The following is a 23030-nucleotide window of genomic DNA, read 5'->3' on the forward strand; positions in this document are numbered from 1 at the left end:
CTTTCACATTTGGAGGGGACTGAGTCACTTACACCTGCACCTATATCTAGACGCTCCAGTTAAACAAGTAAGAATGACGGTTTATGACTGATAATGGAAAAGAGATTTGGGGTGTATGTGGGTGATCTGTGTAATCATCTTATCATTTACTGGAAGACTCCCAAGGCAGCCAGTGTTTTGGAACATATAATCGTAGAGAAGGCCAGCATTTCTTCATAACATTTTGAATTTCAAGTTGAGATAAATCATCCCTTTTAAGCTCGCCTCATGAAGAAATACTCTTGGTTTGTGGTTAGAAGTCTGTGCATGCAAGACCTCACCAGCTACAAAGTTGTTGCAACACTTTGCGTTAGAACACTCAAAAACACTGGTGATCCAGATACGTTATGTGCCTTGCTCAGAAGCACCTTGCCAATAGGGCACTGAGGGGAAAGTTACACATTAACTCTCCCCACCCAGATTTTCCTAGACGGAGTTGAAGTTACCGTTCGCAAATCCTTCCTCCTGCAACAAGGAAAATAGTTTTTGAATTTAGCTTGGAAATCCATGCAAATGTACCCATTAACAAATACAAACAAAGTCGTCATAAAGGAGCTTCAACTCTGGCCCTCCATGATGACTGAAGTTAACCATGTGACTAGTTTCAGTTTATATAACGTGCAAGTACTTCTTGAGTGTAATCTGCCACATGATGGAGCAAACAATAAGAAGAAAGGTCGGGCCAACTTAATACAGCAAATAGCTTTGGCAAACCTGCTGGTGTGCTGTACTCCTCTCAGGGAGGAGTCACACTTGATTAAAGAAAACAGCATGCCATTATATAGTGCAGGCCTATGGGAAGTTGATCCTGAAAATGGGAGAGCCTATATTGAGGACTAGAGCTGAAACAACGAATTTATGAAACTAATCGATTATTGAAATAGTGGAAAACAATTTGCACTTTCTGGTAAAGAAATAGAGCAAAAAGGACATCAAATTTGAGTGATGAACAATGAGCTGTTTTAAAGGTTAGGGTATGTAATGTTTTCTACATTGTAAATAATATATATCTGTCTAAAAGCTGAATTATCACTAAAAGCCTCCTACAAATACTTTAACTTCACTCCATCAACATGTCCTCAAGTGGCGTCACTTAAGCTTTATGCAGTAAAAATTTCGAAAAAATAACATTTTCATACGCCAATCGTTTTTGATTACCAAAATAATCATTAGCCCTATTCAGAATAATCACTTTCTTTGAAACCACCGGCGTAAACATTTTCTGAAGAACTGCTACTCATTTCCATTATCTTTGGTATGATCTTACCACAAGAGCCAACAACATAGTCAGCTACCCTCAAACCACTCATCCAATTGATATCAGTAAATCAAATAAAAATGTTCATGTCTTTCAGTATTAGCAGATGTTGTTGTACAATATGATGCTGACAAGTAAACAAGGGCTGTATTCTACATGTTCCTGGCTGGTATGGCGTTAGCTAGCCTAGCTGTTTCAAACTGCCAGCCTGTTTGACATGGGGAAACCATCAAGTTCCATAAGCTGAATTTTCTGCATCGCTGAGGCCTAATGTGTTCCTGTCTACAGCACCAAACGCACAATGACACATGTCAATCTCCCCATAGTTAGCAGCAAAAGCGACTAGTTTGGTGGAACCTTGATCACACTTTCCGAAAAAAGACCAAGCATTTTCTCATGAACACAAAAATAAGAAATGCTTTTAGACTAATGGTATAGCATACCGCCCACCAACCGAAGAGCTGGATGGAAATGCACTAGGAAGGTTAGAAATGAGTTTGGATCACTACTTACAATTCAAAATTCACATGCCTTGTATTGTTGTAATAATTTAAAACATCAGCTATAGGGCCACGTGAAGAAGCTTTGACAAGTGCGCTTATTATCATATCAACGTATTGAATATCATTATGTTGACATGTATTGCATGTTTGTTCTGCTGTGGCAATCCAAACCCCACCCACAGTGTCGACCTGCAGCACTCCTCTGCCGTCTTGCCCAATGTAATGATCTAATTACAGGTTAAGACTTGTTGACTTTGTATTGAAAGATGAGCCCAGGCTGACACTATTGTCCACCACCCACTCCTGTTTCTTCACCCGCCAAACGAGAAGCAGCACCCAACAGCATCTATACAGCCAGTGAGCACACACAACCCTGAGTGCTCATTTACAATCCAAATCAGGGTGGGCGAGGAGTATGATTAAAAAGTTTGGTCAAATGCAAACACTGGCCTGCTCAGGACAACGAACCATTGACTATATGCGATGTACAGGTGGCTATCAATGAAGTGCACTGTTTCCAATGTGTCTGTGTGGATTGGATTGGGCTCTGTAGAGCTCCAAAACAAAAGTGAATACCAAAGTGATGAAGAAATTTGCTGAGAGTTTATTGAATGTAACGTTATGACAAAGTCTGACCATAATTGGATGAAAGTACAAGGACTTCCCACTTTAAGGCTGTGGATAGCCAGGCACATGCTCCGTGCAGCTGCAGCTCAAGAGATCCAACTAAAAGTGGGTGTGAATGCTAGGATGTTTCTCCAGAATGGCATAATTAATGACATATGCATGATATAGGAAGTCTACAATGCGTATCTTTTACAGAAACAGGAAGTTGAGTTTCTGTCCATGCCATTACAGTGAAGAGACTGCAAAGACAGATCCAGTAAAAGGGTGAAAAAAATTGGGGAAGGTTAGCCAGAACAAAAGAGGAAGGAACAGTGCATTGACTCAGACTGCACTGTGAAATGTTGGTTATTGTGCATTACAAGATGGGTAACATTCTGTACTGATCATTTTACGATTATACGCCAACACATGACTACACTGTCGAGGCAAGACATGAGGGTGTCTTGCTTTGATTGTGACCCATGAGGATCCAATAGAGTTTGATGCATGTTCATAACACTGTACTAAGTCTGCAAATCTAATTTGACAAGATTTATAATTGCTGATTACTACACTGGGTACAATCCATGTGGGCTTGGTTAAGGGTCTTGCAAAACAATGTTCACGCCCTCACTTTAGCCGGCCATATAAGGCAACAATTCATAAAAGTAAAACAACAACCCCATTTATCAGCATTATGATCTTATTTTCCTCTTCAAAATGGGCCTATTTAAAATGAAAAGCTGTGAGTTTGGCTCAAATGTTTCCTAAAAAAAACTGTGTGTAAAAAAATAAATAAAAAACTAATAACTTGAAAATATGAACATTCAGACATGGTAAAACATTTCGTGGCATGTATGATCAAATGGTGTGGAAAATATGATGCATTATGCCATATATATCAATATAAGTGCAAGTGCCGTGGTTTCCTGTCAAAAATAAATTCAGCTCATGGCATATCTAAAATGTCTTTAGTTTGTAATCACTCAGATAAAGTGTAAAATTGCAACCAGAGTAAAAACTTTTAGAGGACTAACCTTACAGACAGGCGATTTCGGTGACAGCGTCCATAACAGAAACTCAACAAGTGCCGTTGACAGTAACCAATGAAAAGCTAGAAACGAACGAAGCAACGAAGCCAAGCAGGAATATTCCACGGTGCATTTCAGAAGAGACCAAAGCAGCCAAAAGGTGTTGATCGGCACTTCGACACACACCTTTCCTTACAACGTGGGCAAAAAGATGAACTAAAGAAAAAAAAAAAAAACACAATGCAATGGCTGCGCTTCGGAACAGAAAAAGGAGAAGTGTAATGAAGCAACTTGTCCTCTCCCCTTTGAGTCACACAGCCCTGTCGCCATTGGTTGAAGGGAGCCCTGAGGCAGCGAGCCCTTACCTGGCCAATCAGCGAGCGGTATCTGGCCCCCCATGCAAATGCTTTCAGGTGAGTTTACAGGTACGGCTGGGATTGGATGGAGAGGCGGTGGGGGAGGGGAGAGGGAGAAAGGTCCAACCACGGGGCCACACCTAGAATGAAAGACGATAGACTGGTTTCTTCAGAGAAACAGGAGGAGTGGAGGTGAACAAACAGTAGGTCAGGTATGCAGTGTATAGACTTTGACCGTCCCATAAAAATGCACGGGAATTAAAGCGGCTACACTGGAAACAATTCATTAACATTATCAACTGCAGGCTCTGAATCTCGCGAGGAATGGTAAAATATCCTGTGTTACACTTCATTCAAGGTTAAAGTACTTTGGGCTGCGTGGGATAAACATGTCAGCGTGAATTTTTGAGAAACCGATACAGCCTGCTTGGGAGCAGAGGGAATTTGAACACTGAAATAAGGCTAAATAAGGTTAAAGGCCTTATATCCAACTACTTGGGACATCATAGCCTATAAGGTATTTTTGGAGTGCGGCATTTTTGATTTTTAAGAAAATACCCCTAGGTTTAAAGACAGTATAGATACAGACAGCATCTCGTCATAGAAGGGGCGTGGCCTCGCCAAGGGGGAAAATAGAATCTTTCGGTAAGCACAATTTTTCACTCTTTTTAGCCATTTTCTGGCAAAACATAAACTTATTTATCACATGCAAATAAAGTCAAGTCTAAATCGGGCCCATATGGATATTTTCTCACAGCAGATTGTTCAGTAGAAGTGAAAAAACGTCTGTTGTAGCTAGCGCTAGCCGTTAGCATTAGCCCGACGCTAACATGAAGCATCAAGTTAGCATTCTCCATTATTTATGTATTTATGGGCTGTTGAACTACTTTGCTCCTCTCGATGTCTTTGTATCTTTATTTAGTAGAAAACTATATATTTCAGCCTTTTGTTAAAGTAGTTTTTGAATAATTAGAGAAAGTTTAAAATTTTCTCCAAATTGTTTTCCCCCTTAACTGTTTTTAAACAGGACCATATATGGGCGATTCCAGAGATGCCGTCTGATCTATAGAATAAAAAAGGGGTTCCAGTGAATATACAAGTAAATGCAGGGACGTTTGTTTGACCATGTACAGGGTCAGAACTAATTTAGTTAAGGCGTCGAGACTGAAACATTCTGCGAAACTTCCTGAAAATGTCCATGCGATGTTTACCAGAGAGTGGGCTGGCGTTTTGAGTGCAGAAGGAGACAAAATGAGTGTACAGGATCACTAAAATGTGCCGAAATGAAACAACAACAAAAACGCTCCATGTTTTTGATGAGATTATGATTATGATTGAAAGCTCAGAAAAGTTAAACATGGTCTGTTTTATGTGCTAAGACACAGCCAGTAATGTGCAATCCAGAAAGGGAACTTTCAACTGTGGCAAGTGCTGCACCGCAGTGAGACGCAGAAAGAACTCCCTTCCCCCTTGTGATGATGAGATAGTGCAAACATATCAGAAAAAACTTTCACCTCAGTTCACTGGTATTACATGGCTTTCAGATTAAATAAAACATATTTATCTACGTGCTTTATAAAAATACATAAACCAAACATACGCAGCTAGTTTCTCTATTTTCTGACATCATGTGGTTGGTTAATAAGAAATACCGAGAATTACTTTGGAAAAGAAGTTACTTTTGGTTTCAACATGAGCTTGTTCCATTATGGGCCAAACTCAATGTTAGGATTAAAGAAATAGAAGAGAATGTGTGACTGTACACTAATAAATACAAAGATAAACAACATTACAAAACAGAAGTAAAATAAAAGCTATAGCACTTGCATGAGAAGGAGCTTGACTCAGGAAACAAGGCTCTTGCAATAAAAAATGAAGCATACTCCATGTTCTGATGAATTTCTTCGATAGTATCTGGGAAAAAAATATGTTAAAAAAACATTCTGTATTCTGTGTGAATAATAAAAAAAGATCAGAAAAATAGTCGCTAACAGGAAGATGGTGGTCTGTGGTTAGGCTGTCTCCATGTACTTTCCCTCCCCCCATTTCAAACTATTAATAGATAAGCATATTGCAACTCAAATGGAACTGCAGATGAAGTTGCCAACATAAATCTATAAGGCAGCAACAAGGTAAAGATTAATGTTTGAAAGATTAAGTCATTAATTATTTTGGTGCCTTTTTTCTTGTTGGCCTTGATTTTGGGGAGCTTGCACATTAAGCTGTACAAACATTTCATGAAACCATTTTATGAATGTTTCTTAAAGAGTTTTAGAAGGCCGACATAGTCTATCCACACAAAGCCATTCGCCAGTTATCACTTTGGTTTCTAGAAAAATGTGCAAAACAAATTCCTAAGAAAAAAGAATATGTCCAATCAGAAATCCATTATAGCCTGCACAGCGCTTAAGTGCTGACATTATATCATCCCAGATAAAAGCCTAGCATAAAGAATGAATCAATCAATTAATAAATAAATAAATAAATAAAGTGATCTTGACTTGAAAAATATCTTCACCCGAAAGGAGTCCATTCTTAGGGATTAGCCCGTGGTATGAATAGGCACATGTCACGATCCAACTATTCACAGAAGAGGCCCATATTTTAGGTACGAGGTCATTGTTTTGTTGCAAATGGACAGAGATGTGTCATTGGACGCTTTTATTCCAGCCAGTTAAACAGCCTTAAGAGTTGATAATTATGTCTTTATATCCACGTAACATACATGTGTAAATAAAAAAGATTCTGAGGCCTGATTAATTCAACACATTTCACACTTAGCGAGAATCCCTTGACGTTTCAAAGTAAGCCTCATCTTAAAAAAACACATGAATGTGTTCCACACCATTTAGCACCACATACTTTCCCTTTTATTCCAAAAGTGCAAACTCCAGTGCGAACAATGAACTGTTACCACCACAGAACTGGCTGTAGACATGTTGCTAGGACCAGCAATGCAATTAGTTGTAGTAATAGTATACCACGTTTGGGTAATTGCGCAATAATACTTAAAGCTACTGTAAGCGATCCCGTTTGTTGGTCCCGCACCGATGCATTACTAATAAACGCCTCTATGCGCCACCATGTGCGCCACCATGAGCGCCACACTCGCAAACAGCAGAAGGAGACCAGCGCTGCACCTCGCACCTCCCTCACCCGTTATACATCCATGCCCTCACCTCACAGCACTAATCCAATATCTACAGGAGCTGTCAGGTCTTTTTCCTATTTTTTTTGCCTCACAAAGCAAGGCAGCACCGAAGAAGAGGCTGAGGCGCTGTAAACTTAGTTCTAAATTGAATTATGTTCTAAATGGCCAAAGAAAATGACAAACTTTCATGAAAGTTGCAGTTCAGCAAATAAATATAAGATTATTGAGATTTCCGTAGCTCATTGAATGCAATCACAGCAGCGTGTGGTCTAAACAGTGTGGAGGGGAGTGAGGGGCGTGGGCGACCGGGGAAAGCCAGGTGAGGGGAGAGGGTTGGTGGTGGAGCAGAGCAGTGTTCACTACTCCACCTACTGATGAAAAACATTCAAAAAGACATTGCTTAAGGCAGCTGTAAAGTAAAGAAAAGAAAGAGTCAAATTGTAACCAAAATTCGAAAGATATTTGGATTCACCGCATCGATTCTTTTGTAATACTGAAAGCCAACTTGCTTACTGAGAAACTCTCTTCGTCCACAACGAATCACATTCACACTCCTGGGGATATAAAGAGAATAAAATGAGATTCTGCCTATTTATCATATACTACTAGTCTTTTGTGGCATTGCCTACAAACACATTAAGCAGAACAAATGATATATTATGTCGCAATGCAAGTCTGTCTGCAGATTGTAACAACACCCCCCGCCAGGCCGGTGAATGGAAAGACGGTCACAAGAGAAATCCCAGGAGAAAGCAAACCAGAGCAAACGTGTTAACGAATGGACCTGAAAAATAACGACTTTGAGTCAAGTATGAAACAGGTTATAGGACACTGTATAGAAAGCAGTATAAGCAAGAGTGGTTTCACGCCTTTTTATACTCCATAGACTCGATTAAATTTAGCAACTCATTGTGCTAAATGTGGCTGTAAGTGTGGCTTTGTATGGAGAAAATACGCAGCATGAAATATAAAGCCTCAATGGAGGAAGGCCCTGATGTTTTTTGCACAGCCAGTAAAGGATAACAATATTTCAATGACGGTTGAGAGACTGCTGCTGTGATTTTTATGTGCATTAGCAAAACACACAAATGAAGTTACACATGTATCCTTGCGCCCTATCGCTTACGGTCACATGATATTGCTATTGCTGCCATTTAATGAGGTTCAAGTCCTTCACCAAGCAGAACCCTCCACAAACACAGTCGCCCAATAACCTGCCATCCTTCACTTTGGAGTAGCCGTGGAATGCTGAGGATTTGTATAACCTGACAAACGGCTCTCGATGGGTCAGACCTGGAGCATTTGGTGAGACAACTGTTTGTGTAGCCTAGAGGTCATCTGATGGCTGCCCCTGTAGCCGCTCAACCACAAAGATGCTTTTCAACTGCGACTGTCACACACCGTCGGCCAGACACAAGTGCATACCCCAGACAGAGGCAAAGCGGAGAAGAAGCAGAGTGGAAATTAACAGATCTTTTGTGAACGTTGTAGCTATATGTGTACTTCCCCTCGCAAAACAAGTTCCTAATCGCTGATCCGCTTAAATAGAGTAAGTAAAACCTACTGAAAGCTTTGATCGTTGTCTTTTTGCAACAGCCAAGGACGTGTGCAAAAGCATTATCATTCCTGGACAGTGACCACTTAGGGAATGTAAGATGACTCATGAAAAAGTACTAAGCCCGGAGTTAACAAGGTGCAGTGGAGGTAACCAAACAGACAAAGCCTTCAGTGTGATGCGAGTTACTCATTAATTAGTACCCACTGTGTCTCTAACAGATAATGGTTTTCAGCGAGATAGCTTTCAACTTGTGACTCATTTGAGGCAAAAAATAGCCCAACATGATTGACGTCAGCATTGCAGAGTTTGTGGTCTTAAGGAAGTCACACAGCTGGGTCCAAAAGTTGAATAAGTTGAATATAGACTGAACCCTCAATGCGACAGACTGAGGGTCAAAACAGTACATTTTGTCACTCAGGTTGGCGCTTGGACTTGACAGCGGAAGGTTCGACCCTTGGGCCTCTCTGTGTGGAGTTTGCATGTTCTCCCCGTGTCTGCGCAGGTTTCCTCAGGGTTATCCGGTTTCCCTTATCCTTAAAAATATGTACAATAGACCAGGATCTATCTATCTATCTATCTATCTATCTATCTATCTATCTATCTATCTATCTATCTATCTATCTATTTATCATTCTACACGCATTCAGAATGTACTTGTACTAGGTCTACACTACAGAGTAATCAGCTTTTACATATTTATAAAAGCACACCCTTCCTGAGGACAAAAGTTTAGCCATTTGCAAACAATATTGCACGACCAAAAGATAATGCACCAATCATTGTTGACAGTAGAAAGGGAACCGTAACAAACTAAGGTCATTTTCATCGTTTATTTATGCTTAAGATACCTGCAGTCAATAGCAATATCTCTTTATTGATCCACAGGGGAAACTGTGTTCTTGTAGCTTTACCAAACTTCCTCACTGTGAATAGAATGGCACAAGGCATACACCACGATAGCATAACTCTTTAGCTTCTTTCTGACTTTTATTATACACATTGGCTGTGTGCAGTTAAATAATTCAACAAGCCTGACGACAGCCTGTCTCTTAAAAATGAACAAAAAAAAAGTACTGTATTGATAGCGGAGACAGAGAGGTGCCTTTGAGGGCACGGAACCGGCTGTCACGGCAAACTCTGTCTCTCATCATTTCAGTCCTATTGGTTGGAGCTTTTAACAGTGTGAAACCCAAATATATCAATCTGACAAATCATGACCAACTAAGGCGGGAGAAAAATAGCATTACAAGAGTATATAGCTACTTTTATGAAGATCACGTGGTCAACGGTGTGGCACTCCCTGATGTCAAAACACAACCAATAAGGATCTGTCCACGCAATGAAGTGCAGAGGGCAGAAAGCCATAAAGATGATCTCAGTCATGACGGCAAATAAGAGTCATACCTCTCTAGTTTATAACAACATTTCCTTTTAAATGTTACAGGTGAAGGCTACACTAAGGTACCCATCGTTGGTGATTGTTCCTTTGTTGTCAATTCAGACCACTTTTTAGAGAGTTGTTTGAGTGCAATAATGACACACCTGCAAAGGAATGCTGTGTTATTTTTAATATTTCTTTTTTCTTTTCTTTTTGTATCATTGAAATTTGAAATTGTCCAAACATTCCTAATATTTCCTCATGCATTTCTAACATCCCAAATCTTCAGAGGGAGGTGTTTACAGGCATGCAGGGAGTGAGAGAGTTACTGTAATGCAGGGGTCACCAACGTGGTGCCTGCGGGCACCCAGGGGCCCTTTGGGGCATGTCCAGTAGCCCTTGGGACTTTTTCTAAAGTGTAAAAAACTTTCTTGAATCGAATTCTTAAAATTACAGTTTTTCTGGTTCTTGTGACTCAGTATGAGTTTAAAATGAAGCTATTTTAATATAATATGGGGTCAATATCCTATAAGTGAACAGTGTACGTTTAAGTCTTTAGGATTTGTTTTTAACTGGTAGCCCTCGAACAACTTAATGCTCTTAAAGTAGCCCTCAGCTGAAATAAGGTTGGTGACCCCTGCTGTAATGTAAACAACACCAACAACTGCACCGAGCTAGTTCACAGCCGATAAAAAAGCTTTATAATTAGATGCATAAAGGTCTTTTTCCCCCCCCACAAATGGCTACTAAACTGAAAAACAAAACTAAAAAACTGGTAAAGGGGCTTTAATGACTATTGACTTGTGGAACCTAATGCAAACAAAATCCTCTGCTGTCAAATTTACCATAGTTTTTCGTCTCCTTTGTCCCAAAAATAGCCTTTTCTGCCACAGCCGATTACATCACAGGAATGCGCCGATTCACGGAGAAAGCTAAAGGCGCAGTCAGTGACTCCACAGTCACATGCTGCGGCTGAGGCAGGCGGCAGAATGAGGTTACAGGTGGAATTTCTGAGTCTCCTCTCTCTGACGTCATGTCCTAAGGCTGCACTCTGCTACTCCAAACACTTTTTGTTTGTTTTCAGATTTACTCAGATATATCCTTTAACATTTAGTCAAGAAAAAAACCTGCAAATTGAATTGGGTAGATCTTTAATAGGGTTGTATTATAGATTTGAGTGGCTGCAATTAGCAACCAAAGACAAGGCAAAACTAAAATTCAGTGGTTCTGGACCAGTGGTTCTCAACTTGTTGGTAGGGACCGCCCACGGAATCATTTCAGGAGGTATTTTCTGTTCAATGAATGAAAATGTGCCCTGTTGGGGTCACAAACACGCCAGCGGTTGCTACACTGGGGGTCGTGACTACAGAAGTAGAGAATCAGTTCATATTTTTTAAGTCTTCTGTCTGTGTTTGCGTAGATTTCCTCTGGGTACTCCGAATTCCACTGGTGGTGGTCAGAGGGACTGTCGGTGCAGATGTGTGCAGTCACGGTTCTGTCAGTCTACCCCGGGGTGACTTGTGTCAGGTGAAAAGCGCAAAACACAGATAAATATGCACAGACAGTGAACGGTAACCAATGGCCGCTGGCTGCTCTGCTTTGTGACGACGATACGAGAGGCCCGCCATTGCTCCGCCATTGCTGTAGTACCTCGCGTCAGGGTCCGGTTCGCCCTGTCGGTGCTTATTTTCCCGACAATGACCAGCGTTCTATACATTATCCCTTACTTATACCAAGGTCTGGGTGAATACTCGATTCTGATTGGCTGGAAGGTGTCCATTAAAAAGTGTTATAGATACAGACGGCATCTCGTCATAGAAGGGGCCGAGGGGGAAAATAGAATCTTTAGAGAAACACAATTTTTCACTCTTTTTTTACCATTTTCTGGTGGAATATCAACTTATTTATCACATAAATAAAGTCAAGTGTAAATCGGGTCCATTTGGATATTTTCTCACAGCAGATTGTTCAGTAGAAGTGAAAAAACGGCAGTTGTAGCAATCGCTAGCTAACCGTTAGCATTAGCCCGATGCTAACATGTAGCATCAAGTTAGCATTCTCCGTTTTTTATGTATTTATGGGATGTCTAACCACTTTGCTCCTCCCCATGTCTTTGTATCATTATTTAGTATAAACTATATTCATAATTCAGCATTTGTTACAGTAGTTTTTGAGTAATTAGAGAAAATATACATTTTTCAAAATTGTTTCCCCCTTAACTGTTTTCAAAAATGACCATATATGGGCGATTCCAGAGATACCAAGGTCTGGGTGAATACTCGATTCTAATTGGCTGGAAGGTATCCATTAAAAAGTGATCATGTAGACCAGTTAAAAAACTGTTAAATCACGTTCTATATCACTCCACTTGCAGCCGTTTCCATAGTAATGATAAACAACTGAGCTGGAACTACTTTCAGGTAAAACTGATTAAAAAGTGAAATAACTCCTGCCCGGGACTTAAAAAAATAAGCAAACAGGCCCCAATGAACAGTTTCAGTTGGCGGGACCATGGTATAAGCGGGATAAAGCACTCCGAGGTGTCCATTATCAGAATAACTGCGGAATAACTCCGCGTCGTCCAGTTATTTCTGATAATGGACACCTCGGAGTGCATTATCCCTTACATAGCCGCTAGTCCCCCATTGGAAAGCATTGCACTTTGATCGTAGTTATTTTGTCAAACGAGGAGTAGTGAGTAATGATGTCTTAATTAAGACATCATCATTAATGTCTTAATTAATATAATATGATAATATGACTATGACTCACTGTAACATGATTTTGAAACATAATTGCAATACGTGTTACACATGTCGCAACTAGATATTGTTGTTTAAATCGGCCCTAATCTGTGTGCTACATTTACCAACCATAAAAGTGCTACAAATAGTATTATTCATAACGCTTCAGGGACTTTTCAGATAAGCATTACTGTTTCTTCTGGAGATCTCGTTCTTCTTTGTCACTTATGTTCATATTTATTTAGTTTTTTATTAGTCGGTGAAAATGTAGTTCTAGACTTTATGAAGGACTTTTGATTCGTTTTTAATTTGTTTTTGCTAAAATGGCAAACACTGACCGAAAACAAATGTAGTCGACAAATCAAGAGTGTGCCTGAAAAGGTGACATGCAGGTGTCACGCAGCTAAATGTGGGGGAAACAGCAACACAAATGAGGAACTTTACAAACAGTAGTTCCCCTGAAAGTCCGATAGCTTTATCATCGCAAAACAGGAAGTTACGCTAGTTTTATTTCTCATTTTGGCCCCGGAGTTCCTGCATTTTTAGAAGCAGGTCATCCGCTTGTTTGTAGAGGTAGAGCATATGAACATTGCCATCTTGTGGTTACTTCTCAGGCAACAAATTACATTATTTAAACCTCGGGTATAAGCTCTATATAGTGACTTGATGGCCACTGTATGGTCATGGTCATTGAGGTGAAGTAAACACCACTTAAGCGCATGTTTTTACAATGTAATTACAACGTTATTATGTTGATACAATGCACTTGAACACGGTTACTATTATCTACCAATGCATGTAATTCACAGAGAACGTGCAGATAATGCAAAGAAACATGAGCTGCGAGATTTCTCCAGTCTGCGGGAGGCCTTGTGTGAAACTGGAGTGCGGCTCTCACTAAATGGAATAAAAGCTCTCTTCTTTCTGAAGTCAAATCAATATCTAGGAGGCTATTACGGCGGGTTGGGCTGAACTTGAACAGCACCAAGGCGAAGTGGCTGATGTCTGAGGAGCTCTTATCGCTGATGTGAGTAAATCAACCCCTCTATTGTCCTTGGGTCGCTGTCGTACTCATCTGCTTGGGCTGCCTGGCGGGTGACGTCACGGACAGAGCTACTAAGCAAAGCTGCCGGGAAGAGCGACGTGCTAAATCAGCCCTCTGTGCAAACACTGCTGGTCCTCAAACCCGCATGGGCTGATGGTTTCTGAATGTTTTGTTTGTTTGTTTGTGTTTGTTTCAGGGAGAGGCAAAACCTTTTTATACATAAATTTTGATTGAAACAAATAGATTGCCTAAAAACCCACAATGAGGTGCACTGGTTGAATGTTATTTCATGGATTTATATGGGGAAATTGTGCGTGACTGTTTTTTTTATGTGGAAAACATTAAACATGATTAATTATATTCAAACATTTTTGGAGAATAACACTGATTTATGTCAGTAGTCTACAGCAAAAGTCTGTAATTTATATCTCTAATCCTATTTTTTTCCCTGAGTATCAATAACTGATTGTTAACTGAGTTTCGGGGCCAAGTCCTGCTCCTGTGTTTGATGGAAATGGTTTAATAGTAAATGTAATACTGTCTATGACTCATTATTGTTTGTTTAGACCAGGTTTGATCGCAGGGGTTTGGTTTAGTTCTTACTCTACCTTGTTATTAAGTGTTTTTTCCCCCACAATACAAACTGGCTTTAGTTTTAACAAGGTTTAGAGTTTGTTTTTGGATTTAGACTGGAGGTTTGGTCCTTGTTTTGGCGGTCTGTTGTGCTGCTTTGACAAACACGCTGGAGTCTGAGGTGTGGTCTCACTGCTGGACTATACAAATAAAAGGGTGCAACAGTGAACATGTGAGGAGAGTCGTTATTAAGCACAAAGTTGAAAGAAAAGAAATGTCACACTTGAGAAACCCTCTCTTTGGAAAGACTGGATAATTGCTTCAGTGGATTTCAGTTTCCAATTATGCACTGTTTTCTCGCACAATTCCCAGCATGGGAGAACTGCAATCCAATGAGACACGAATGTTTGTCTGTGTTCCATGGTCAGAGTAATCTCGCGAAAAATGTAAACATCTGATAAACACTTGGACTCACCACAGACTGAGGCTGATTGATGGTGTTCTGTTGGGCATTTAAACAAAGTCTGATACATTGAGACAGCTGGACATTTCTAGGTACACATGGCCATCAGCCGACGTTTCGTGATCGTCCACCTGTCTCAATTTATCCTTTCTTAGAACTATTTTAACTAGGCTAAAGCAAATGATAGTGTGGGGTTTACTTTGTCACTGACCATGGATTTAAGTTGCGTGATTGTTGTTTTGGATTGTGACCAAAATTAGGCATAATATTTTTTTAAGTTTAAAGTGGGCTATTGTCATGTGATCTCTACAGTGGATGAGCAATTTGTAACTTTGAGATCGGGCAAATTAAAATAGAAAGGCATTATTGGCAGTAGAGGCCACGGCCCTGCGCCTATTACAGGAATTAGTCGTGTTTTTTTGTTTTGTTTGCCAACAGCCATAAAGACAGCAAAACAAAAAGCCCAAAACTACAGAAAACACAACTTTCTAAGTTTACTGTCTGATGAAGATATGATAGCCCACTATTTCGAGCTTAATTATGAGAGTCTACAGTTCAGTTAGGACAGTTTACAGAAAGTAAGAGGAATCTTACCTTGGCAGAGGCGTCTGTGGAGGCGCAGAGTGGGAAAAAAGCGGCGGGCGAGCTGGTGGTGTCCCTCATGAGCATAGATGTGGCCAAAGAGTCCGGCTCTGGGTTAGCGCCGGTTAGCGCACAGCACAAGCTCCATCTTGGCTGTCAGAGTCGCTGGGCAGTAACCCTCCTGCTGCTCTCGAAGTCCCTCTGACACAAGGTTGCAGTTCTCCGGCTGGAGGCTGATGCGTGGGGAATTCCTACTAGTCACATTTTCCTGGGAAATGATTGGCTCGACTGCAAACTTTAGCAGTGAGTAAGCTGACCCACAGAGTCGATGTATGTGGCCGATTCGTCTATCGAGAGCAGGCTACACACGGGCTTTTTACGTGTATTTAAGTACGTTAAGACATGACCCGTGATATTAAAGCCATACGGTCGTCCGGTTTAGATAAATAAAAGATACATCTTCACGCAACAGCATAAGTCCGCATGATTGTTGATGGGTCTAATAAATCATAGAGTAGGAGATATGACAGACAAGGGGCGTCTTCGAGGATAATCGTGGAGTCATGGGCCAACAAGCATCTTCCAATGTGGACAATCAGAAAATGTTGTTCCCATACCGGGAGTCGAACCCGGGCCGCCTGGGTGAAAACCAGGAATCCTAACCGCTAGACCATATGGGACGTAGACACATATTGCAGCTTGTTACAGACATAAACTAAAATAACTAAATAAAATAGTTAAAGCGATACATAAATGTTGAATACTAGCCGGCTGAGAGGCTCTACATAATAAGCATGTGAGCTTTATCCCCGCTTTGACGTGACACCCACCTGATTCTTGAGCGACAAGTGCCCTCTAGTGGTATCTCAGTGCAACAACAACTACCGCTGGACGTATGTTAATGTAGTTGATGTTTTGAATGCTTTACTCGACTACTTCGTAAAATACATTAATATCAAGTCGACTAAAATGATTAGACACAAGACTCCAGAAGTTTGCGGGGACGTTTATCGTGTACATAATATTTTCTAAACACATGACGTAATTGTCACTGGGTTGATACAAATGAAGCATTGAGGGGGGAGAAGTTGTCTCTACTTAGAACCAAGCTGATCTACAATAGATTTAGCATCGCTTACTTCACTACACAAAAATCACGTAGTTCATTAACATATTTGCTCAACTTCTTCTGTTTTTGTGTTGGCTGCACTTCTCGGCGACGTAGATTTTTATAAGTGCAAACACCCGCAGTCTAGCTACAAATGGTTGAGTCCCGAGCCTCGCAGGGACAGCCAAATATTTGACAAACTAGCCATCGTTGGCTAGCGACCTAGCTTTATATTGTACTCTAGATAAATATCAATTATCAGTCTTTAGTTGCTATTGTATTTGCCAAGGTTTTAAAATCTACTACCGACAAGATGTCAACGCCAGCTAGAAGACGTTTGATGAGGGATTTTAAACGGTGAGTCAAAACCAAAACAACAGGGTCTGAGCCGAGAGCCTAACCCATGGCTAATATTAGCTAACCCAGACCAGTCTTGACTTCCTAACAACGCCACGATCTCACAGAAGCAGGCATAAATGGACAAATATGATGGCAATAGTCTTGAAATGCAGTAGTAACTGAAAACTAAGCGTAAACTAAGGATTATCTATAGCAATGTCAATGTCCTGTAACTAGATCTCTGTAAAGCTGCCACTGGATCAGTGACACCCGGCTTATATAGCATCCCTCATATCTAAGATACATGTTTCTGATGCTGCTGTTGCTGACTTTAATCAGGCATTATGTCAAAAGAGGGTGATCAGAAATCTGAATTGAACCTTCAACATTCCGTGCTGAGTGGCATTATCCATGGTGGCAAACCAAATAGAAGCACAGACTTGCCACTCATTTTGTCATCATGCTATTGCCATCATGGATTTTTTTTAAATTATTATTCACAATTCACAAGTGCTGTAACAAGGAGTTGCAAATTTTAGAAGTGGAATAAAAATAATTGAAATCCAATAGATTTGTTTTATCAAAGTTTGAACAAACATGCTGTATGACAAAACACGCATAACCTCTCTACAATCTAGCCTGAAACCGAGAAGAGTATGATTTTTATTATTATTCTTTGTGTGCAGTGGTCCTTTACGTTTGGTTGGTTAGTTTATACTTATATGACCACAAGTTCTTAGATTATTTCAACTGCAAAGTACAAAAAAAAACAACCCATCTTCACTATTTTCAGTGTATTTCTCACACTTAACAGCTCATTTGTCTTTGTCTTTTAGGCTGCAAGAGGATCCTCCAGCTGGTGTTAGCGGTGCTCCATCTGAAAACAACATTATGGTTTGGAATGCAGTCATTTTTGGGTAAGCTTTATTTTATTCTTTCGTATTTGTTTATGGGTGCAATTGTATAATGTACAATAACAATGCATTCCCCCCTTGTATTTTTCAGTCCAGAGGGAACACCTTTTGAAGATGGTCAGTCTATTCTTTATGGACAAAATGTCTGAACCATGTGTAGCCAAATGAGCTCATTTGGTTATTTGTTGTTGTTATAAGTTGGACAACCCCTTTCATTGTGTCCTAAATGGTATTTTATTGTTCAATACTTGCAGGTACCTTCAAGCTTACCATTGAATTTACTGAGGAATATCCAAATAAACCTCCAACAGTGCGATTTGTGTCCAAAATGTTTCATCCAAATGGTATGCAGAGTACAGCTTTAAACAAGCTAAACTATAAACAATGATATTTTACTGATACATATCCTCATTTGTTTACAGTGTATGCCGATGGCAGCATATGCTTAGATATTCTTCAGAATCGCTGGAGTCCAACATATGATGTTTCATCAATATTAACTTCAATACAGGTAACAACTACCAACATGCTTGTAGTAACACTGTAACTACCTTAAACGGCTGAAACAGGTTTTGTTAGCTTGTTGAATTCTTACCTTGTGTGCTGTGTATTTTTAAGTCTTTACTGGATGAGCCAAACCCCAACAGTCCAGCAAACAGTCAAGCAGCCCAGCTGTACCAGGAAAACAAACGGGAGTATGAGAAGAGGGTTTCTGCTATTGTTGAACAGAGTTGGCGTGACTGTTGACCGCTGTTATTGTTCATGTTCAACTACCAGTGACTAGCCCACAACCAAGACGCCACCAGACAAGAAAATCAGTGACGCGATAATAAAACACATTGTAATATCTTTCCAAGTACAGTATACTTGACCCATACATGTTGCTGAGTTTGTATGCTGCTGTTGTGTTGTGGCATTCAATCCCCATGAATGCTTTGACGGGCAATAGTGTTTGTCAAGAGTTAATGTACCTTGTTATATCTGGGTTACTTGCCACATGCCCCCACCTCTTTCTTTAAAAGGCTGCTTTGGTCCTTTTTGTTTTACTAGGTATTTAATCAATAAACTGTCAACTACAGTGACAGTTTACTAGTGTGCTTCAATGTATTGAGTCCAACAGTTTTAAAATGTATGGGTATTTACTTGTTGTAGAGGTTTTGCTTTTTAACAGCCTTAAAGGAAGAATCTTTAAATAGAAAATGAAAACAAAAAAAAGATTTTTACTTTTTTTTATATATATATCCCCTTTACAATGTCACAAATGCCTTTTGGGGTTTTCCTCATGCCTTTTTATTTTAATAATTTCAGGTATTGGTGAATACATCCGTGTCTGCTTTACATTTTAGACCCGTTCTGATCCGCTCGTGCTGTTTCACTTTCAAACAGCCGAGATGTGTAAAGGTTGAGTGAGAATATTTTGATTATATTTTACAATCTTTTTCAACCAACCTGAATATACAGTTTTAATGAGGTGTTTTTTCAGAACATACACAACTTTCCACTGGTAACCCATGTAACACACTGTACATTTTCTTGTAAATAAAATGCATATAAATCATCCATTTGTTTTGTGAACAACAAACCTTTATAAATGAAGACATCAGTTTGGGAAAACTAGCTGAAAACTAGATAGTTCAGTTGTATTTTACAGAGAAACATGTTAGTTGGATGATGTGACTTCAGTCTTTTCAACAGTTTGCCAAGCTCTAAAATAATAACAATGTTCCATCTTTATGTTACACATTTAATACATAAAGTCCTAAAGATGGTTCAATCAATGGCAGAAAAATGGACAAAATCTCAAAAATATCGTTTGGATGATTCTCGTGAAACGTGTTAGATGTTTCATAACTACAACACTAAAATAAGACATAAGTTGTAGCTTTGACATAACTGGGGTCAGTAATTTACACAAGTACCTTGAAAAGCGCATACCAGATTTCACGGATATTTACTCTTGAGCTGTATATTATTGCGAGTCCAGAGGTCTTATAAGCTCATATCTTCCCACTTGTCCTTCTTGTAGTAGTTGACCAATCAGCTGTTCTTTGTGGACTTTGCGACTAACAATAAGAAATCGCTCTTTTCCCTGACCATAAGACTTGCTTCGTAAGCCGTATTTTTGAGATATTTGGTGGATCTGCTTGCGTTCATCATTATTCAGTTCAGTCGAAAAGCGGAGGTCATCCTGCCTGTCTGAAGCAGCATACTTGCGAATTACATCTTCAAGGTCCCGCTTGTTGATCTGAGTATCTGCATCCAGGCCAAGACCTTCTCTGGAGAACTGCTCCTTTACTCTGATAGGTTCTGCTATACCCTCTCCATCACGACCCAGGCCACCACCCTTCCATCCCATTTTTCGAAGCAGCTGGTTCCCAATATTGTCCTCTTTGATTTCTTGCATCTTTGCCTCTTCACCTGAGCGCCCCATTATCTGCGATCGGGATATGGCGTCGCCGTTATCCTCTTTTCGAACGCTAGATTTAACAACTGAATGTGTCTGTTTCAGTGTTTTTAAAGCCTCATCTGCTGCAATGTGCTTTACCGTTTTTTTGGGCCCCACTCCTGCTGCAACAAACTGTCCTTCCAAATAAACTTCACATTTCCAGGACTGATCACGCAGAACTGAAAACTTGTAATCTGCAGTCACCTTGTTAAATTGTGCAGTATCATTAATGATACAAATTGCATTACAAGAATTTTCGAGAATAACCAGTTCATTTAGGTTTTTCTTGCAAAGCTTTGGTCCGTATGTTGCATGCTCTTGATTATTTTGCCTGTCAAATGGGCATTGTTCTTCTGCCTGTTGCTGCTGTTGGCGCATTTCCTGATTCCTACGGAGCCTTTCTAGGGCATCTTGAGCAGCAACATGTTTTGAAGTTCTTTTATTTCCTATACCTGTACCCATTAGCTCATCTTGAATAAAAACTCTGCAATCCCAAAAACTGTTTGGGAGAAGGTCAAATTTATACTCTATTTTCATGCGGTTATAAGCTGCCGAGTTGTTAAGAATGCATATTGCATCATGAGCATTTTCAAGAACCACAAATTCTCGCCAGTGTTTATGTCTGTCAGGCTCATAATGTCCCTTACTGCTTGCAGCGGGCTTATCCTCCGGGTTGTATAGAGCAGGTACAAAGGCTGGGGTCGGGCCGTGTACCTGACACACAACCATGTCATTAAATACTGAGTGTTTGTACCTCCGCTCCACAACTCGAACCTCCACCGGTCTTAAGAAAAGTCTAACAGCTTGCTCCGAGGCACGGTCCCTGGCTCCATTCTTACTGCCAGAGTACCCAGTGGCAAGATAAACCTGCTGACATCGCAGTTCACAAGCAAAGCCATCAGAAGGGACTTTCTTGTTTTTGGGCAAGTCAGCAGTGGGAATGTCCTTCAGTTGGGCATAAATATATTCAGGATTGGTTTTGCAAGCTTGGATGCTTCGACTTAAAATAAAATTAAAGTTGGGTTCATTATTTGTTGTTTTACATGCTGGGTCCCTTAAAGAAACTTGCATCGCAGATGCTACACTGGCAATTATCCTCTGCTTTTCACCTAGTGTTGTATGAGGCTGAGGCAGAACTTCAGCCTGAGAAAAAGCTGTATTCTTACTGCAGAAAGACCTGCTAGTTGATGGTTGATTATGATGACTGTACCCTAAACCTGATCGATTACCACCACCAAAGCCATCATTCTTCTGGGGCTGAGAAAACCAAGAGTTACTGTTTCTGGAAGAGTGGGCGTCATATTTAGCTATGTACTCTTGTTCAGTTCTTGTCATGAATTTAGATGTGGAGCCGCCATCTCTATGACCTGAGCCTACTGTGCTTCCAAAAGGATCTCTGTCCCAGTCTCTATGGGCACTCCATGAGTCTGATCTGGAGGATGGTTCTCTGTCAAAGGCAGGCCTATGATCTTGACTGCTGTAGGATGAGTGATCATAGTCCCATTGTCCAACGCTGTGCAGCTCACTGGTCCTACGCTGATTATTTTCCTTCTCATTAGCTGTTCTCAGAATACTTCCTCCACCACCACTGACAAAGTGCACTGGTTCAAATCTTGGTCTGGAGCCAAAGTGGGATGCTGGAACTTTCCTCAATGGCTCATCTCCTGCATTAATACAAACAGCACATTGTTATTCTCAGTGGCATTGTGAAAATAACACATACTTACAAACGCATCACATTCTAAAGGTAAAATTTGAAAAAAAGGGCAACAATTCTAACCACACAAATCACTCACTGCATAGAAAATAACAAGCTAAAATCTCACCAGAATTTGTATTATAAATATTTTTTTTCCCACAAACTTACTTTATTAATTCCATTAACACCATTAGCACATGGCAGTATAGAGCGAGGCTTCAGTTTTGGACCCCCATTGATAGGCTACATGGGGCTTAACTTTGCCCATCACTATCTACAGTCTCAAGAATTGTATTATGAAATATCAACAAAGCTGTTTGCATGTTTACAGTTCTGCAGTGAAAAATGTAAAAGCGAACTTACTGCCGTCAGAGGAATAGAATCTTTTCCCAGCACCTGCAGCTCGATTTGGGTAAGAAGTCGTCATTTTGCCGCGATAAAACCCAGCCATTTCAGGTCAATTCACACCAGGTTTATCCCTGATGGAGGGGGAAAGTTCGTTAGACAAAACCACAGACAAAGACAGAAAAAGCAGAGTAAGAACTGCTCTTTGCAGCTTCATATTACAGCTAATACTTTGATACAACAAAGATCTACTTCTCGTGCGTTAGCTAATGAATTGCAATATAATAATCATAAATCAATTTGCTATCCTGTTTTTAGACTAACATGGGTTACTGTAATTTGATGTTACTCTTTATGTTTTTTCTAACGAACAATGGTTAGTCGTTTGACAAATTGGGATTCTATATTAAAAATTCTTATGCTAAACCTAATGCTTAAACCTCACCAAAACCATTTTCCCTACCTTAATCGATTCGTATGCGTTACTGAACTGCTGACAGGAAGTGACATAGATGACGGTAAAGTCCCATAGCAGTTTGACTCATTTCCCATTTGCTTAACATGGTCGGCAAGGCAACAGTTTAAAATTGTTTGCCTTCACCTAAGTCACTTCCTGTCGGTGTCCAATAAAGATGACCAAACTACAGAACGCTGGGAAGAATCTTTACCAAATCTTGACTATAATTATGTTAACTATGTTTTAGCAAACATTGTGTCATATGCAGTTTAAGCATTTCCTTAACTCCTGGCCCCAAACCTTAACCAGACAAGAGTATAAATCTATGGCGTTCGAGGTTAGGTAAATAAACAAAATGTTGGCTTTTTGGCACCTGCCGTCCTTACCCAGAGCAGTTTTCCAAGTAGATCTGTAGCTTTACAAAACTATCTCGCT

General features: G+C 40.2%; 3 protein-coding genes across 6 annotated transcripts in view; 1 reads left to right on the forward strand and 2 right to left on the reverse strand.

The window, feature by feature from the left end:
- Positions 1-15568, reverse strand: part of elf1 (E74-like ETS transcription factor 1) — a 41775-nt gene extending 26207 nt beyond the window's left edge. For 2 of the 4 annotated variants that reach the window (XM_079556342.1, XM_079556339.1), the window contains exon 1: positions 3444-3688. The gene's annotated coding sequence lies outside the window, so the exon portion shown is untranslated. Of the gene's footprint in view, positions 1-3443; positions 3689-3802; positions 3934-15299 lie in introns of those variants that run through there. The other 2 variants (XM_079556340.1, XM_079556341.1) reach the window with 2 other exon arrangements.
- A 983-nt stretch (positions 15569-16551) lies between these two features.
- Positions 16552-18812, forward strand: LOC306962965 (ubiquitin-conjugating enzyme E2 A). Its single transcript, XM_079556368.1, has 6 exons — positions 16552-16752; positions 17571-17651; positions 17740-17765; positions 17903-17992; positions 18071-18159; positions 18267-18812. The coding sequence occupies exons 1-6, from the start codon at positions 16709-16711 to the stop codon at positions 18393-18395; spliced, it is 459 nt and encodes a 152-aa protein (XP_079412494.1). The 5' UTR covers positions 16552-16708; the 3' UTR covers positions 18396-18812.
- A 589-nt stretch (positions 18813-19401) lies between these two features.
- Positions 19402-22295, reverse strand: nkrf (NFKB repressing factor). Its single transcript, XM_079556332.1, has 2 exons — positions 22157-22295; positions 19402-21758 (listed from the first exon to the last, which is right to left on the reverse strand). The coding sequence occupies exons 1-2, from the start codon at positions 22242-22244 to the stop codon at positions 19618-19620; spliced, it is 2229 nt and encodes a 742-aa protein (XP_079412458.1). The 5' UTR covers positions 22245-22295; the 3' UTR covers positions 19402-19617.
- Between the last annotated feature and the right edge of the window lie 735 nt (positions 22296-23030).

Source organism: Gobius niger, assembly GCF_951799975.1.
Source record: "Gobius niger genome assembly, chromosome: 5".
NCBI lineage: Eukaryota > Metazoa > Chordata > Actinopteri > Gobiiformes > Gobiidae > Gobius > Gobius niger.

Excerpts from the sequence above, each read along its gene's own strand:
- LOC306962965 (XM_079556368.1), top strand. The coding sequence starts at position 16,709 with ATGTCAACGCCAGCTAGAAGACGTTTGATGAGGGATTTTAAACG. Across the intron at positions 16,753-17,570 it reads TTGATGAGGGATTTTAAACG|GCTGCAAGAGGATCCTCCAG; the intron begins GTGAGTCAAAAC and ends TTTGTCTTTTAG. Across the intron at positions 18,160-18,266 it reads CAATATTAACTTCAATACAG|TCTTTACTGGATGAGCCAAA; the intron begins GTAACAACTACC and ends TGTATTTTTAAG.
- nkrf (XM_079556332.1), bottom strand. The coding sequence starts at position 22,244 with ATGGCTGGGTTTTATCGCGGCAAAATGACGACTTCTTACCCAAATCGA. Across the intron at positions 21,759-22,156 it reads ATTCTATTCCTCTGACGGCA|GAGATGAGCCATTGAGGAAA; the intron begins GTAAGTTCGCTT and ends GTATTAATGCAG.